General features: G+C 42.5%; 1 protein-coding gene across 4 annotated transcripts; it reads right to left on the bottom strand.

The window, feature by feature from the left end:
* Positions 1 to 2406: 2406 nt before the first annotated feature.
* Positions 2407 to 16505, bottom strand: bend5 (BEN domain containing 5). Of its 4 annotated transcripts, none has more exons than XM_029429836.1 (7): positions 16278 to 16461; positions 15002 to 15132; positions 13653 to 14130; positions 11893 to 12041; positions 8757 to 8970; positions 6691 to 8525; positions 2407 to 6405 (listed from the first exon to the last, which is right to left on the bottom strand). In XM_029429836.1, the coding sequence occupies exons 1-6, from the start codon at positions 16459 to 16461 to the stop codon at positions 8329 to 8331; spliced, it is 1353 nt and encodes a 450-aa protein (XP_029285696.1). In that variant the 3' UTR covers positions 2407 to 6405; positions 6691 to 8328. The 4 variants fall into 4 exon arrangements, with proteins under 4 accessions (XP_029285696.1, XP_029285695.1, XP_029285693.1 ...); XM_029429835.1 differs by having other exon boundaries at positions 2407 to 6428; XM_029429833.1 differs by having other exon boundaries at positions 2407 to 8525; positions 16278 to 16505.
* Positions 16506 to 18844: the final 2339 nt, after the last annotated feature.

Raw genomic sequence — 18844 nt, forward strand, 5'->3', positions numbered from 1 at the left:
TTAGTTGGTGGCCAGTGTGCCGTTTAGTTTAGTGCGGCCTGGGTGGCTGTGTTATATGGAGTGTGTTTCATATTCGCTAATAAAACATGCAACTGTGTCCTTCCTCTAAACCCTGTGTGTGTGTGTGTGTGTGTGTGTGTGTGTGTGTGTGTGTGTGTGTGTGTGTGTTCCTGGAAACATCAAACCTTGTTATGCTGTGGTAACATATGCACCCAGTGCACCCTGAACTGGCCCTTCCAGGAGGCAACAAAAGCTGTTATATTTCCACATTGAAAACAGTAACAATGTCATAAAGCAAACACATTACTGCCACCAATTATGCGGCACCGCTGTGCGCGCCGTGTCTGCATGAAAAAGCGAAAAGGTGGACAAGAGGAATCAGACGGTCTTCCGAGAAGCTCAATAAAAAGCACTGAAATGACCGTATTCATTAGGTTGTGCGTGTGACATAAATACGATATGTCTCCCTCTGTGCTGCGGCGTGTGACGAGGGCGACGGTGTTTATGCGACAGACAGCGAGGCTGCAGAGCTCAGCCCAGTCTGGACCAGCTCAGCCCAGCCCAGCTCGACCCAGCCGGCACTAATCCATCATCACCATCTCTGAATCATCGCGCTGCCAATAAAGCCAGGCAGCAATACATTACAGGCATGTGGCAGGCTTTAGCGATAATGACATTGAGAAGTCCCCTTGGGCAGCAGGAAAAGCCTGGGCGCATGACACACTTGCTTACAGAGGCAATAATATATGGAAATGCATCAGTGTGCCAGACAGGGGAGAGGAATGGGGAGATGAGGGATTGAGTAGAGTTCAGTCTACTCGTAAGGAAACAGGGAGGACGTGGCCTTCACAGCGACCACTTCCTATCGGATTCCAATGTGGGCTCGAGCAAATGCTGCATTCACTGACGGGGCTCATTTTAGATTCAAGCCTCTCCAAACAAGCCATCTTACAAGCAATCTCATATGTCAACACCTCGTTTTCTGTCTTATCTCGCTCCCGTGCAGCCGAGCTGATATTGCAATACGGTTTGGACATGGGACATGTTAGATACAGAGCTGCCAATCATCGGCACGCTGTGTGGCGCGGACGCAAGGCCGGCAGCACGGGGGACCGAGTGAACAAATACAGCACGGTGAACCGTCGGTCTCTGCCATCCTGTTATCTCGTGGCTGACATTGAGAACAATCTGGCTGTTAATCCCTCACCTCCGCTGCAGATGCGCCGGAAAACACAGCGACGTTGGAACTCAGATGGAATTGGGACGTGAAGGAGAAGGAGACAGAAGTGAACTACAGAGCCTGAGAGGATGCCACGGTGTCACATGTGTAACTGGCGTTTACACAGCGACACTGATCTGTGTGCGGAGGAAGGAGCAGAGCTCTTCATGCCTCAGTCTGTCTGGAGATCTGTCCGTCTGAGCGAGATGTTGAAAAAGTAAATTGTTACCATTGTGTGACAAAGTCTAATTTCAGTCCCTTGCTTTTAAATTAAAAGTTTAGCGGGTAACTGTGCGCCTGAGAAATTTGCATTAGCCTCGGGGTCATTGAGGTTTTCTGGAATCCATTCAGCACACACGGCCATCAATTTGAAAATAAAAACTCCTCCGACATTAGTTAAGTGGAATCCCAGTGTAAGAAATAACACTTTAAAGGCTCCAGGTAGGTGTTGCGCTCCGAGCTATTGACCAGATTTAACCCTGATTTGGTGATTTTAAAATACATATTGAGGTGGAAATGAAGTTACTCGTCACTCAGCGCCCCCTGTTACTTTACAAAATGTGTCTGTACAGCAAACAATAGGACACGGACACACTCGTCTGTCAACAGAGTTTCCTTTGATACAGGTGGTGCAAAAGCAAGCAGTTTTGGGAAGCACCTTTACCTGCTCTCTTTCGGAGTTAAATGAGTAGATGGAGCTCTCAGAAAGAAAGCCCAAAATGTCCAACTATTACTTTAAAGGTGCGATATCTGTGTTAATACACCGTTTTAAACATTCTTAATGTGTCCAAAGTTTATTCCCCGGTTGAAGTGTGTGTGAGTGACATCAGCTGACAGGAAGTAGTCACGGACACAGTGTTTCAGACAGAAGGTGAGGAGTTAACGTGTAGAAACCCAACATGAACCTGTAAATTAGAACATGTCTCCTTTAAGAATATTAAAGCTTAATCGTGTGATTTGGAGACTATTTGTCCACAAAGCTCAATCTCTCCGGGCTTTTCTGACACACAACAACAACAACAACGCGACACAAACATCGCGTGGTGGAAGCGCTGATTGCACCCAGTATCTCTGACAAGTGATTAGAAGCTGAAGGATCAGAAGGGTTCAGTGTCTGAGTCTTATCTCTTGCACTTTGTGTATTTGAGAAAAGAAGACGAGGCAGGAAAGACAAAAAAGACAAGAGGTTTGTGCTGATAGAATAAAAGTCTGGATTTATTTCTGTTTATCTATACATTAAACAGGTGTTCCTGAATGCAGCAAGAGAAAACACAGAACAGGATGCTAAGCGTCAAAGAGTTGCTCGCATAGCAGAGGTGTGGCCGGTTTAGCAAAGACATGTACACTTCTCTATCGCATATACTTAGAACATTGTCTGTAAATGTAGGGCTGCCTGTGGGAGGCTGACGTAGGGAGAGAGTGAGTTACTGCAATAGTCTGGAAATTCTGTTCACATTATCATACCACCTGGAAATACTCCATACAGTAAGAACCCTGTCTTTCCCTAATGATCATTGCAATTCTCCCCTACAAATGCAGTTTATATACAGGTATATGCCCAAGCAGCCCTGTATAGCTCAGTTCAATTCAACTCTATGAGTATGAAAATGTAGTAATAGTTCAGTTTAGATTTGTCATGTCGCCATTGTCCCATCTGATTCAATCTCAAGGCTGTGCAGACACATTCAAAGGTGTGAACACTCTCCAGTTATCTGTCTCCCTGGTTGGCCGTCACACCCGACAGTGATGTGGTACCAGGTGATTACAACACAGCACCTGCATAGGAATTCAATTACACACACAAAACTCTCTGGGTCAATTCCCTGGACCAGAGCAACGCTGGAAATTGAACCTTTATGAAACAGTCCAACGAATGGCTTAAGTGCTTCCATGAAACCAACTGATTTGTATTTGAACACTGCTCACAGTAGAGATGAGTTCCCCAGCACGTCACATGTTCACAGACATGGTCAGAGTAAAATAAAAATAAAAAAGAAAGAAAGAAAAATAAATATTTACATACTGACAGGTAAAGCAAACCACCCCCGATACACACTTTGGCGCAGAAAGGATTCCATTGGTGTTGCTGTACAGAGTAATGCACTTTTTCTTTGTCGATCGCTAAACTAAATTCATTTTTTAGTTTTTTTAAACACTGGAAAATACATTTGAGTTGTTTTAATATCAGTACGAGATACAACTGGGGATTAAAGCGGTAACTCAATCCCAAACTGACACCAAACGTGGCTCCACAATCCGTTCGAATGGATATTATTTCTCTACCGACGACCAATGGAATCCAGTTTCTGTAAAAAAAAAAAAAAAAACTTCACATTGACTCAAACAGGACATGGTTGTTGTTGCTGAGGACCTCTTCTGCTCCCACACACGCTGCCCAGTCACACTGAGATTTCCTTTGTTTTTAGTTTTTTTGACAACCTGGCATGCAAACCAGTGAACAGTGGTATCCATAAAATGTTATCGGTCATCTGAGTGAGATCTAATAATCATGTCCGATGTGTAGTGAAACCTGATCTAACCAGTAAAAATGCATATTTCTGAAAATACACTGCAACACTGTAATATTGGTAGACAACAGGTGCTAGAAGCAGATGCATCCGTTGGAAATCAGAAAGTTCTGAGGTACTTCTGAAACACACAGCTCAGGATATACTCACTATCTACAATATTTGGATGGATAGCATATATTTGATACAGTAATAGCAAGGGACATATTTTGGCTTAGAATTTGATTAGCTGAGGGGGGGATAGTGGCGGTTGACACACCTGAATAAAACATAGCTGTATGAGGATAAGAACATAGAAAAACAGCACCATTTGAGGTCCGATAGACAGATCAGTTTTTGAACTGCTTGCTGGTAGCACCGTCAACCAGTAAAAATCTCAGAATGCAATACAGAGACAGAACACAACCACTGATCAACTGCACGACATAGCAAAGAGCGAAGATATATATTCAGAGACGACCCCTCACGCACAGCAGCATCTTTAAGCAGGTAATAAAATTGATTTCTCCTAAGAATGATATTGTGTACTGAGGTGTTTCACACGCTTTATATGCTGTACATGTTGAGAGTAACCAGGTATACCTTTCCTATAGATTTTTTAGTTTTTCTTTTTTATTAATATACACACATAGTTTACAGTCACTGACAAACAAACACCAGAGTAACAATGAGGTAGGACGGTGAAGTTAGATGAAGTAGAACCGGTTTGTGGATTGTATACAAAGTTACTGATACCTTAAGAAAAATATAGGCCTAACAATGTGTTTTCTCCCATTTTTCTTTTTTTAACTCGTTTTGAAGTAAGTTTGACATTGTATCTGAGGCTCAAACAGAAATGTGTTTTGTGTACACTTAGTTGTGAAGACTGCAAGATGACGCCATTTATCTTGTTCCACACCGTGAAGTTAGAACTCTTTTTCCCAATCAAACTGTCAAAGCAGCAACATAAAGCTCCCCCACTTCTGAAGCTTTGACAGGGGGTTCACAACATAAGCCCCAAACACCGAGCGATGACGACAGGATTTGCTATTATCTCGATACATGTGTGCATTTTGAAATCCAGTCGGGAGAGTAAGGAACTAGAGGTGGCACAGGAAGAGGATCACAGAGCCAGCGAGGTTACATCTCCTTCCTATCGCTACTTGAGTGTGACAGTGAGAGCACTGTGTTGTGTGTGTCACAGCCTAACTAGCCTATATCATCCATTAACGGCTCGGCCTGGTTATGTACTGGTGTAAGTCCCAATATGCTGCTACAACCCAAACGGCTCCTTTGCAAGTGACTTGGTACATCGGATAGAGATCGGCCTCGCCATCGCAGATTAAGCCAAATCTGGGTTAAAAACATACAGGACCTCCATACGGCTTTCATCCATGGAAGATGGTTTTAGTTAAAGGATTAGCGCTTAATCGCGCTCCAGGAAATCAGCCTTTAAAAACAGAAGTTAGCATTTCAGATGATGTAATACCTCTATAAACGCTCCATCTTAAAGCATTATTTTAACCACACCCCCTTTTGGCATGAAACAACAAATAAACAAACAAACACGAACACACCACATGACAATGTGTCACAACTCTTAGCATGGTTGCTTTGCACAGCAGAAATATTTTCTTTCTTTTAAACCGCATGGATTTTGAAACACATGCTAGCGCACGTAAACCTCACGTTGCTTTGTACAGGGTGGGGAGGGGGGAGGGGGGGGGGAACAAATGAAACAGGGATATTTTTTTTAGGAACAAAAACAAAAATAAAGAATAATATGTCACCGTTTTGGTGTCACTAGGCTCTATTACCTTGGCATGGGCCATCTTTTGTGCAAACCTTGCTGATTCCTGTCAGCCTCCCCCTTCTTTAGCTTGATCTCAGCATTCAATACTTTGGCTTACAATCACCACTCATTTGTAAAAAATACACAATTATCTCTATATAAGTCATACTTACGCATCACCAGCATCTTCACACATTAAGTTAAAGCACATATTCCAGTCAGCTTGCACATTTCATAGGTACATATCTTTAGATTGATGTTTCAGGCTTGAAAGCCGAGAGGAGTTTTTGACTTTTGCTTGTCAATTTGCCAACGAAGCCATTTACTGTTCAGGAGGACCTGGGGGGGGGTTGTTGAATCCAGTTTCGACATAGTGTGACTTCTGGTTTTCTAAAACTACAACTAAATATTCAGAATTAGCACGAACGCTACTTCCAAGTAATAGATCCATTAATGTGGTTGTGAAGCATGTCAGGGGCAAAACTAAATGATATCCCAGAACTCATTCTTGCCATAGAAAACATTAAACCAAAATGTTCTAAGGTGCATGATAATACAATGATTGATAGGCTTTTATCTATATAGACATTAAAAAAGGACAAATACCACAAAGTACATTTCTTTAAGATTGAAGAAATTGCCCAGAAGTTTAAAGTGCATTCAATGGTTTGTGTTGTTCTAACTACTGCATCTCTATCGAGTGCAATGCGTTCTCCTCTTACTGTGGCAGATCATCGGATCCTAAGTGAGGCTTTTTAAATATTGAATGTTGAGAATGTGGCGTAACGTTTGGGCTCTGTTAAGGTGAAGCCTCGTCTCTCTTGTTCCACGGAGATCACTTTGGCTAAGAAAGAGATTTTCTTTTTTCATTTGCAGATTCCAACGATCTACATTTGGATACAACATCAAGCTTAAAGCCAACAAGTCATATGGAAAAAGTGTAAAAAAAAGAAGAAAAGAAAACACGATAAATTGTCAGGTAACATGGAATTACAACATCAATCAGAGAAACCAGAACGTGACCAGAACCTTTAAAACTGTAACGTGATTAGAAACCAAAACCAAAAAACTTTTATGTACACTAAAATATCTCCAAAACATAAAAGCAGCTTAACGAAAAGGCTGATCTGAACTTTTTGAAATAACAAAATGATAGACAGAAATAAACCGACCGACAAACGAGAGTCTAGAGTACGAAGAGGAGAAAGGCTTGATGGGCAGCTCTGCAGCAGATTCACAGTTAGCCACAGCTAGGTCACAGTTGAGATTTCAATCTGCAGCGTTTAGTTCCAGCCTGCAGACGGCCGCACAAACCATTCTGGATCAAAAACAATAAAACAACTGGTGAAGACTCATAAACTCAAAAAAAAAAACATACAGGAAAAAAAAAGAGGACATTTTCAAAGTTCTGATGGCATAGCTTAGAGGAAATTGTCACTGGAGCGACCTTACTTTGTTCCCCAGTGGCGTGGCGTAAAAAGAGGGGGTTATTAAGGGGTTCAGCAGGCCCAGACGACTTCAAACTCACAATAGTGTTTCAGACAGCTTTACCCACAGCTAACACTGCTTCCACGTGAAGATGACCTTAACTGAGCAGAGCTCACTGTCTTCCCCACGTTGTCCCTTGCAGCGCCGCATCTTTCAACTACGAGAGGGGGGGGGAGAGCAAGCAGCCCGGCTCAGCTCAACTTAACGGTGTGAATCACACAGAAAATAGTACCTAGTAGCCAGCCACCTCTCACATTCTCACAGCAAAGTGCAGGTGAAGCTTCATCGCTTCAGCTTACTATACATTTACAATCACAGCTTACTAGAAAACCCAGGGGCATAGCGGCCCCCGGTGATTGCCAAATCCATTTAAGGCCTTTTCTAGGCATCAACGTGCCCGTACCACTACGACTCATTAAACAGTCAAGTTGTCTGAAAGTGACTTGTTTGATAAAGAGTAACACAAGAATATCCCATCCAACCCGTTCTCATTGATGGCAAATGCTCAGAACTAAAAAAAAGGTTAACATAAAAGACAAAAACAAATGTAGCACTCTACAGTCGAGTCACATTCGACCTCTGTAAGCCGTCTTCTTGCTAAACTCACGTGTTGTGGTTGACCTACAGTTACGGGGGCGCGCACACTTTTAATTTATCTCTTGAAGCAACAGAATCTCTGATGCAAATTGCAATATGGCTGTTACCAATTAAGACTTTGAGACCCTGATGCCCCAGCTCATGCAGTAAGTACCAACAGCAAACACTCCCAACAGGTTGTTGAGGGGGGGGGGGGGGGTGGGGGGGTCACCAACATGTCCGACCATTCACACGTCTAAGATCTAACGCAAGCTAGCATCATCTTTACAGCATCGTATAGATTTTATCCAGGGAATTAACCTCTTACTTTTTAAAAGTTTAAGGACTCAAAACTATGTTCTGACACAGAACAATAAATCAATTTAACAGTTACGTCTAATCTCTCCTTTTGACACAAATGCATACACGTCAATAAACCACGTCTCTGTACCAATCCCACTGTAAAGCTTATAAAAACACTCACACCGGCTCATATCCAACTCGTTCACACGTGTTTCGCTTCTCACCGGCGGGTAAAGCTGTCTGTCAGCCAATGGGAAAACTGGGCACTGATGCTCTTTAGGGAGACGGGGAGGGGTCTATTTGTTTTAACCTTTCATAGTAATAACCATACCGACATGTCAAAGAAAAGAAAAACCACTCCAACCGCCAACATCCAGTCCCCTCAATATCCTGGGGGGGGTGGGGGGAGGGGCAGAAGGTGCTGGCGTGACAACAGTTGATCCCTACATGCCATCGTAGGTGAAGTTCTCCATCTTGACTGTCTGTCTGATTAGCAGCTTGGACTCCCGCCGTTCCTCGTTCTTGATGGACTTGTTGATGTCCATTATCTTTTCACAAATGTATTTGTTCACTTTGGACAATCGTTGTGTAATCTCTGCACTGTCGGCCGTCTCCTGAGACACTCTGTCGTAGAGACACTCTGGGGAAGGAGCGGGTGTGATCAGTCAGGCTACATCAAATTCAAAAGTGCTAATGTTGTCTTTGTCTGGTATCTAATGAATATAATTCAATGATTGAAAGTTTTTATAAAAAAATATTTTCTGCACCTGATGTTTTCCACGTTGTCTCAGCTTACAAAGAACCCAGCAGAACATGGGTTCATCTCTCTCACTGATTGATTTTATAGATGTAGACCTGGAGTTTATCTTACCTCTGACGATTTTCAGTTTGCTTGGCGACAGCGGAGGTTTGGGTAGGGCATCTTTCTTCTTTTTGGTGGCCACTCCAGTGACACTACGGTTCTTGAGCGTTTCTGTGCCCCAGATCATTACAGCCAGGTTCTTTGTGAACTTGGAGTCTCCCTGGGTCCGCTGCAGCTGGTGCCACTTCTCCTCCTCCACCCAGATCCCTCCACCGAGGTGTACCTACAGAGAGGACACGTGTGAAACGGAGAGGATTTCAACATTTACAGTCTGCTGCTGATAAAACATATGTTGGAAGTGTTGTCATCTGCACAGGGCCAGACCACATGACAAGTCTAATGCACTGTGGCGTTTACCAGCTCAGTGTAAAAACAACAGAAGTAGCGCGTTGACACTTTAAGCACACGATGCTCTACTCTGCACGGAACAGCGTCATCGACTCCACGGGGAAAATAAATGCTGTTACAGTTTCCCAATAGGCCTGTCACAATAGTACTCTTATATCAACTTATAGTCCGATATAGGAACATTACAGAGTTATCCTCCACAGCTTTGGTGTGGGAACGTTTTGGTTTTAATCCAAACGAGAGAGGAAACCTTTTGTTAACAAAGGTCCCAACTACTGAGAAACTGGACAGGTAGTGTATTGGCTGTAAAGGAATTAATGACTCAAGGCTGAATGGCATGAAATGGTATAAAATGGCATAAAATGGTATAAAATGGCATAAAATGGCATGAAATGGCATAAAATGGCATAAAATGGTATAAAATGGCATGAAATGGTATAAAATGGCATAAAATGGCATGAAATGGCATAAAATGGCATAAAATGGTATAAAATGGCATAAAATGGTATAAAATGGTATAAAATGGCATAAAATGGCATGAAATGGCATAAAATGGCATAAAATGGTATAAAATGGCATGAAATGGTATAAAATGGCATGAAATGGTATAAAATGGTATAAAATGGCATTAAATGGTATAAATGGTATAAAATGGCATGAAATGGTATAAAATGGTATGAAATGGCATGAAATGGCATGAAATGGTATAAAATGGCATTAAATGGCATAAAATGGCATAAAATGGTATAAAATGGCATGAAATGGTATAAAATGGCATGAAATGGTATAAAATGGTATAAAATGGCATGAAATGGTATAAAATGGTATAAAATGGCATGAAATGGTATGAAATGGCATGAAATGGCATGAAATGGTATAAAATGGTATAAAATGGCATTAAATGGTATAAAATGGCATAAAATGGTATAAAATGCTATAAAATGGTATAAAATGGCATAAAATGTCATAACATGGTATAAAATGGCATAAAATGGTATAAAACGGTATGAATTGGCATAAAATGGATTTTAAATGACAATATTATCATTTATTGCAATAACGTTTGGGACATTATATCGTCCAACAAAAGTATTTACCCTGACACGCCTAATATCCAACTGTTTCATAACCTTCGGGTTAAACATTTGCACAAACTAGTGAAGAAACAAACGTCGACACTGAGAAACTAAAGGGGACAAACACATGAATCTTGTCGCTGAGGGTTCCTGGAGCATCAAACTTCAGAGCAGCAGTTACAGTGCTGTTGTTTCCATTACATCTTATTGTGAATGTTTTGCCAGGCAAGATAGAAGCAACGAGGTGAGAGAAACCAAAGAACTAAACTGAGACTAAACTCTGTTGTTCGAAGCACAAGATTCTACTGGGAAACAACACACATACATGTGATCCCGTGCTGAGGATGCTGACCACCCTCTTGCCTGGGACATGTGTGTTAGGGTGCTGTGGGCTCCGAGTCCAGTTTCACCAATCTACAATTCTCCATGTGGGTGTAAAACCTAAATAGACACGGCAGATCATAGCTCGTGATGGCAGGACACATCTTAGCCAGCTCCTGCTGAGACCAAATTACAAATCCCAAGAAGCACCACTTTCACCAACTGGGATACATAAATAAACCCATGCCTGGATTACCTCCACTAAGAACTTAACCTGTAGCCGTCCGCACACTTCCCCGTGCACGTTGCGTAAGCCAAGTCGATTGCCAGCCTCGCCAGACTGCCCTGGTCTTCTAGGTGAGCTCATGCAGAAGGGGGGCATGTGTGACTTTCCCTTCTCTACTCTCTTATCACTGGTAAGTCTTTAGGCTGCCATCCAAAAGGCTTTTCCCTGTGCAGCTAATGTGCTTTAGGCCCCCGGCCAGCAGACAAGCCCTTTACTGCCCTTAAGTTAGACAAGATTGTTTTCATCCTCCCTCTGCTCTCGTTTATCTCCCTCCATCCATCTCTCCTCCTTCTTTTGTACCTTCCCCCCCCCACCTCTCTCACTAGGGCTAACCTGTCAGTCACTTTAAATTCCTCTCGTGCAAATAATTAATATGGGGTCCCTGATGTAGGAGAGTTCTAATTTGCAAGTGTTCTTCATGCTTGAAGTGGCTGCAGGCCCCAGAGCTTGTAGTACCAATTCCCCCCCCTGTCATCAGAGACAGGACGCTGGTTGAGTTACAGCGGTGGGGGGAGTAAAGAACCCTAACAGGCTAATAAACACTGATGATGCTGGCTGGGCTTGCAGGAACAATAATCATCTTCTCAACCTTGTTTACCTGCTGGGGTAGGGCAGCCAGGGGGGGAATGACTGATCAACTATGACAGCAAGTTCCCAGGTCCATGAGTGTTAGGAGGAAATACAGCATTTCCTACAAAATCAGGCCACTTCCCACGGTCACCCCCAGGCAGAGAGCCAGGACACAGGACTCTCAAAGGGTGCCAAACATAAACGCATGTAGTTAGAACTGAGTATCCCAATCAACCCTCTGCACTCAGGAAGTAAAGTCCTGAGGGGTGATGTAACATGTGTCCATATAAATGACAAGGTTCGTTACACATTTAACAGAAGAGGTGGACATATAAATAATTAATTAATTAATTAATTAATTGATCCTTGGATCAATTAAGTTTGGATGAGCGATTTTGCAAAAAGAAAGAAAAATGGAGAACAACACAACGACCACGTGGAAGGTTGGCATCAGATAAACAGACATGTGACGAGACACCACAGCCAGAGGGGCTCAGGAGCAGCCAGCTAAATGAAGAGCGTCCCTCAGCTCAGGGAGACTTACCTTCCCATCGTTGCAGGTGTATACTGTTCTGGGCGAGGGCGAGTAGCTGGAGCTGGTGTTGGCTTCTTCTCTGCATGACTCCTGGGCCTCAACAATAGGTTCAACCACTTCAGCCTTGATTGTCTGAGTGCCATTGTCATGCATAGGCTCTGGAGACACAAAGGAATCATTTAACATTATGGAGAAACACACACCGAATCTACTTCTGCCTGCACTTCAAGTTGATGTGAGGTCAAAGGCAATTTATCAGCTGCTGCTTTACGCAACAGAAGACGACACTAGAGACAGAACACAGTTCAATAACACAAAAACAGCCAGTTGCACTTTAATCCCTACAGTATCTAGAAGCATGTGGCCATGAGTGTTGTGCGCTTCACTGGAACAGTGCTCCCCTTTCTTGCCTCTGCTCAAGGCGCCTTGAGACAGGCGGATATTTTAGCCCAGTAACTAAGCTGGCTTGGTGGTTGGCCATGCTAAGCTCCAATGTAGCTGATGAGTTTTAATATCTGTCAGTGCACTCCATGCTCTGCCCCACAGTGCACCAGGGTGCTCTAATCTTTAGCCTGTCCATTAGACGGTCCCACCAGACAGTAGCCAGGCGCCTCTGTCCAGATCTACAGGGGGGGCTGAGGTCAACACCAGCATCTGGCAACGCTAGAGTTTGTCCATTGCTGCCCACTGCAATGACACCACTTTTAATCACACTTACGCCTGAGCCACCACGCCTACCTGAGCAGCGTGTGTGCGTCGCAGCAAAGCAAACTCAAAGTAGAAAGAGAGAACCGGTAACAGCAGTGCTGTGTGTGTGTGTGTGTGTGTGTGTGTGTGTGTGTGTGTGTGTGGACACCACACATGTGCAGCAGGTCACACACACAGGTAAAGGTGCCTTTCATTCTACTTCCTGTATTGCATTTGGTACTATAATCTCATTGCACCGCCTGCTTATATTCCACCACAAGCTGCACAAGGCGACAGATGTCTTTACATTGTTTTCTTCCCTTCTATCCTGAGTCTTGTTGGAGAGCTTGGGCTGGACAGGAACCATTGCTGGATATTAATACAGCGTATTTAAAACTGGGGTATACAATATCAACTCGTCATACCTTCAGGCTTATTGAAATGCAATAGCAAAATTGGTTTACTTGACTTTGGCTTCAGGGGAAGTTTCGAAAGCCAACATCTCTAAATATTCTGATCACGTCTCAATAATTCATTCAAAATAAATGCCTAAGCATCTTATTTGGCTTGACTGAACTCACAACCTTCTTCACTTTCAGGATGCTCACTCTGTCAACCTAAGAAGCAAAGCAAACTAATGCACCTGAACGCAAAGTTGTTCAATTTAAAACTTTATCTCAACTTCAGGAGAAAGACACTGAACTTTACCAGCAGTCCTAAACGCTCACGTACATGTGGACTAAAAAGAAAAGTTCTGGTACTGAACTATCCAAGGACAAACATGATTTTCCACTGTTGTTAGAAAAGGCATAGATCCTTTACAGGTGAGAGGGGGTTCAGTCCGTGCAGTGTGTGGACATACAGTAAACTCTAGGCTTATGTCCACACACTTCCTTACATCTGGCTGCACAGATGTTACTCGCTGACTAAAAGCTCTACTATAAGTATTTCTTCTCAATACCAACTGATGTGAATGTTGTAGACCTTTTCTTTAAATGTCTAGAGGTAAAAAGGTTCTATTTAACTTTGTGGTAAACACAGCAGTGGTTTGTATGTTGGTGTGCACGCTCCTGATCTCTCACCGCTGCCCAATCTCATGAGAAGTACGTCTTGCAGCCTCCTGTTGAAGTCCCTCAGTTCTTTGACTTCTGTCAGCAAGCTGCCATATTCCTTCAGCTTCTTGGCCTGCTGCACCAGCTGCCTGCGGGTTCTCTCCAGCTCCTGCTGCAGCCTCCTCATCTCCTCCTCCTGTTGCCTGTAGCTGTGAACCAGCTCCTCGTACAGAACGCGGGGAACCACTGCTGCAGCGACCCCAGACACACAATCCGTGTCCACTTCCAAATGCTGTTGTTGCAGCTGGTGATGATGTTGCGGATGCTCTGCCTCCATATCTTCATCTTCGTCGTCCGCATCCTCTCCCTCCTCAGCCAGCCGGTCCTCATCCAGGTCCTCTTCGCCCTCCATACAGGAGCTGGCTGCATTTCTCTCCAGGCGAGCCACTACTGCTGCCAGGCTCTTGGAGGAGTTGGAAAGGGGGCGCCCATGGTCCTGAGACAGGACCTGAAGAAAATAACAACTGTCAATTTAGGGAACAAATACGCCAGTGAAATTAAATTTGAGTACTAATAAATAGAAAGTTGATTATTTGAACACGATAAAAAACATGACGGGTGTTTGGAAGCGTGCCTGATAAACTATTTTACAAGATATTACGAATGTCTCTGCTGCATCAGACAAAGTGCACTTAATATGTGACACTTAGAAGGCACAGCAGATAGAAACATCACACTTCATTCTACAAATGACATGAATGAGTGCAAACAGTTTGTTTTGACTGCGTGGATCTCAATAGGAACCGGGAGAAGAGGAGTCACAGAGTTCTTTGATGAGCCGCTCAGAGGATTTGTCTGTGAAAGGGCAGCTGTCCAGAGTGCTGAATTTGTGTTAATCCAGCATATGGTAAAAATAGCGTGGGGGATTTTGGGTGTTAGCCAAGTTTATGGAAATGTGACATTGTATCATCAATAAATGTTTAAATATAATAATGTTGCTGTGTGACACATGCAGTCACACTTAGTGTCGATATTACCCTTTTCTTTAAATAATCTAAAGTATGTAGGGTCCTTACTGACACGACACATGATTGTCAATATAAATCATTTAAATGGGATACTTTGACACATTTATTAAATTAGTCTTTGCATCCACATGCATGGTGGATTTTAATGTGTTAATGTAAAAATAGTAAAGTTTAACTTCACTATCAAAGCATAAGCATCATTTGAGCATGATGAAGTCAGTGTGACTGAATGCCACATGTGACACTATAGGTGTAAACACACTTTGGTGAGGAAGATTACCCAATGCTGCTCATTTAAATGTACAAACTTCCAAAAATAACACAACTCCTGTCTAATCTAGGTGAGCCTACCTTTTTATGCCTCAGTGGCATTCTCTCCTCTCCAAAATTGTTCTCAATATGGTTTCCTGAATTCTTGATGGACATCTTGGGAATTTTCATCTTCTTTTGCATTATACTGTCTTCAAACTCATCTACTGTATCTGTGAAGTGCAGAAATAGAAGCAGGAAGAAACTCATGAAGTTCTTAAAAAGTTAAGATGGATTTTCATAAAACATAAAAAAAAAAAAAAGTACCTGCAGAATTATTTCATCCATTTGTCAAAACCGCGCAGAGGGCGTTTAGTCTCCATTCTGCGAGATTAAACTAACTTTAGTGTTCTTAAAATGTAAGCTTTGCAGAGGGCTGCGATAAGAATCACCCTGACTACACGGAGCTTTAACATAGTGTCAGTGTCGCTGTCAAGGTGTTAGTTAGATCGGACCGATCTTGCAGACCAGACAGCTCAGATTCAGGGATTAGTGATGCAGTTAGTGAAAGATCGAGCATAGACACCGAGCAAACATCACTGTGACAGGAGCTAACGTTAAGCAAATGATTGCACGTGCTCACTTCATCACATTGGCATGATGCGTCACGAGAACAGCCATGACGTTGACATGTTACGGACATGCTGCTGTATGTTGTCTACATTAATATCTGACTGCAGCACCGCATCCCCCTCTGTGGCACAACCCGACAGATAAGCCTGCTAACAAGCTAACCGCAACACACCAAAGCTTTCGTGCTAACGTCCTGTCTACATTTGCAAATCTGTACAAAACAGACAGTGTGTCCACCACGGAGTGTCACATGTGTTTACCATGTTGTGACGGCTCTGCGTCTGCACGCAGCTAACTAGCGCGTCAGTGCTAACATGCTAACGCGGAACGAATACACATCAAGCTAGCAAGCGTTAGCTACATGTTGTAAACAACCGTTGTGACTGGCTAACGTTGCATGCCACGTATTTAGCGAAACAAACAGTAATACTCTATCGAAACAACAAGAGATAACTCTTGGAAAAAGGACACATTGAGTGTACAAATATGTAAAGCATTGACGACAAGGTATGGCTACCTACCAAACTTATCTTAGCATATCTAACTAGCTTATCTAGCTAGCCACAGCCGAGGACGTTGTTGTGGCTATCGGTGTCAGACTCCAGCTGATCGCGTCTTGACAGATCGGACATACGGACTTGCTTTGACACCTTGACACGTTTCGCGCACACGAACGTTACTTGGTCAGACGGGAAGAAACAGCATTAAAAAGAGAAAAGCTGATGTGTTAAAGAGGGCAACTTACCTGCAAGGGCAAGGATCTGTGCTTCGCACGGCTGGCCTGCGCTGCCATTCTCTTCAGTTCTGTGAACCAGATACACCTTCTGATTATCAAAATCTGTTTTGTGCAGAGGTCTAAAATCTTCCACATTTGAAACGGGTAACGCGTAGCACATATCGTCTTCAAAGAACCTAACAAACGCATACATTATTTACTTCTCTTTGGTCCTGCACTTTGGATATGGTTGACAGTTTTTCCTCACAAAGTATTAAAAAAAAGATATACACATAGCGGGGTTGGGGATGGTGTCTGCGCTCGGCTACTCTTGCCTGGTCCACATCACCAGGGTAAATCATCAAGGCATAAGTAATAGACGTGACATTAACTTTGCTGTTTAAACAATACTTGTAATTAAAAACAAAAATCGTTTTTAAGTATGTTGATCTTTAATCTTGTTCTTTGCTAATTAAAAACCTCCTGTAATATTATAATTACACTACAAGTGCTATGGGTAAAAATGTGTTTATTACACAAATATAACAAACTTGCTTGTATCGACATCTCTTGCAGGGATTATTTCAGACGTAATGATTCATTACCTTTATTAATTCAGACTCCAATTACTTCTTACTTCTTGTACAGTGAGAACAGAGCGAGATGATTACCTGCCTGGTCAGATGGTCTGTGTGTGCGTTCATGTGTTTCCTGGTGTAGCATACACTTCTCATCTGCTTCTTGTTTCACAACACAAAGACTTAAGGCCAGCTGACAGAAATGAACTCTTTGTTATTGTAAGACAGCCAGGTGGTTATAAACACAGGATGGATTTCTCTCAGTTGTTTCTCTAATGGAGAGCACCACAGTCGATAAATGACACTAACAATTTCGTTCTGCTTCGGCTGCTGTAATTGAAAAGTAAGTCATGCAGAACTATATAGCGCCTTTTTTGTTTTTTCCTTCTCTGATATTTCGTTTCATAGTTTCAGACATTTAGTTAGTTATGATTAGGACTGTTTGAAATGCCAGTTTCCTCTATGATGTTTGCTCACTGTGCTGTGTGACCGCTTCCAGACTCTGTTAGATGTATACACGATCATTTAAAAACAAACAAACAAAGCCATCACAATAACTCTCCGAACATATTGCCAGTCATTCTTTTTTTATGTCAGTCATTGGAGCGGTGTTTTAGGCTGATTTCAATTCAAGTGAGTTGTTACGTGCTCTGCTTTTGATTCGTGAGACGCGCTCGCTTTCGCTTCTCTGTGAAGAAGCAGCGAGTTAAACCACAGTCAACATTCATATACGTTTACACAAGCTACATTTGGGAAAGGAATAAGAATAAGTGGTTTCATTGGAGTACATCGATGCACTGATACTTTGGCAGAGGTCCACAAACTATAGCAGGAATGAGAATGATGGACAAGAGATTTGAGAAGCTTCTCAACATGTCCAACAGAGGATTACTGCTAATCTAAGCTTCTGTTCAATGGCTCTCCTGTCCTCAAGGCTGGGCTCGTCAACATACGGCTGCTCACTTTCTGGAGCTTTCTGTCTTTGAAGTGTCTAAAGGGGAACACCACACGCTTTCAAAGGATCTCACTCCAGCAAGTTCAACCACAATCTAAACAACTTTCTCCTGAAGTTGGAGTTGATGTAGGCGCACCAAAGATGTGAGACTCAATATAAGTTGAGCTCCCCAAATGTATTTTAGTCTTTTCCAAAAATAAACCCTCTCAACTCCCAATAAAGTGGAACATTTCTTTTGTAAAGTAGCCTCAGTCCTTAATTTCTATTGAATTATTCCCTTTATTAGTCCCACAACGGGGACATTTACCTTGTTACAGCAAAAGAACAAGAAAGTAAAGTGGCGAGAACACAATTAAATAAAATACAATACAGTAAAAGTGGTATAAGTACAGAGTCGGTGATAAAAAGTGAATATTGCACAGCATCATGTGTTGCTAATAATAATTCCTATTCATGCCGTGTGATTTGAACATTTCCTCACCTTAGAATACTTTTAATTTCTGAACTAGTCTTTATAAAGTACTCTGTGAAAGCTATTGTCATGCACCACAAGTCTCACAACTTACCCCCATGTACTCCTTTTTTCTCGCACTGTAATTATTTCATGCTACGTTGCTCCACTGCACTGCTGAGCTCTCGTGTTCGGCTTCAACCAGCGGGTCACAGTGCTCCAATGAACACACCGTTATTCTGTACAAACGATATCTACTGCACGTCTGTGCGTCCTGGGAGAGGGATCCCTCCTCAGTGTCTCTACCTGAGTTTTATCCATTTTTAACCCCCGTTAATTGGATTTCTTTTTTGGGGAGGTTTTCCTCGTCCGCTGCGAGGATCTCACGACACCGAGGGTCGCGTGCTGTACAGATTGCAAAGACAGCCGAGGCAAATTTGTAATTTGTGAGCTGTATTAATACAATTTGTACAGTTATATATATATATATATATATATATATATATATATATATATATATATATATAATTGGTTATTGCAGCATCTATGTCAGGAGTTAAATACAATGTGGTATATTTTCTTGATTATCTAAACAAAATTTGCAATAGCTGCG

Source organism: Cottoperca gobio, chromosome 4 (assembly GCF_900634415.1).
Source record: "Cottoperca gobio chromosome 4, fCotGob3.1, whole genome shotgun sequence".
NCBI classification, from domain to species: Eukaryota; Metazoa; Chordata; class Actinopteri; order Perciformes; family Bovichtidae; genus Cottoperca; species Cottoperca gobio.

What these genes read in the sequence shown, in the direction of transcription:
- bend5 (XM_029429833.1), bottom strand. Translation starts at nt 16,461, where the DNA reads ATGTATGCGTTTGTTAGGTTCTTTGAAGACGATATGTGCTACGCGTTA. An exon ending in TCTCATGAGATTGGGCAGCG is followed by an intron (nt 12,042 to 13,652) that starts GTGAGAGATCAG and finishes TTGTGTCTCCAG; the next exon opens with AGCCTATGCATGACAATGGC. An exon ending in CAAACTGAAAATCGTCAGAG is followed by an intron (nt 8,526 to 8,756) that starts GTAAGATAAACT and finishes CTCCTTCCCCAG; the next exon opens with AGTGTCTCTACGACAGAGTG.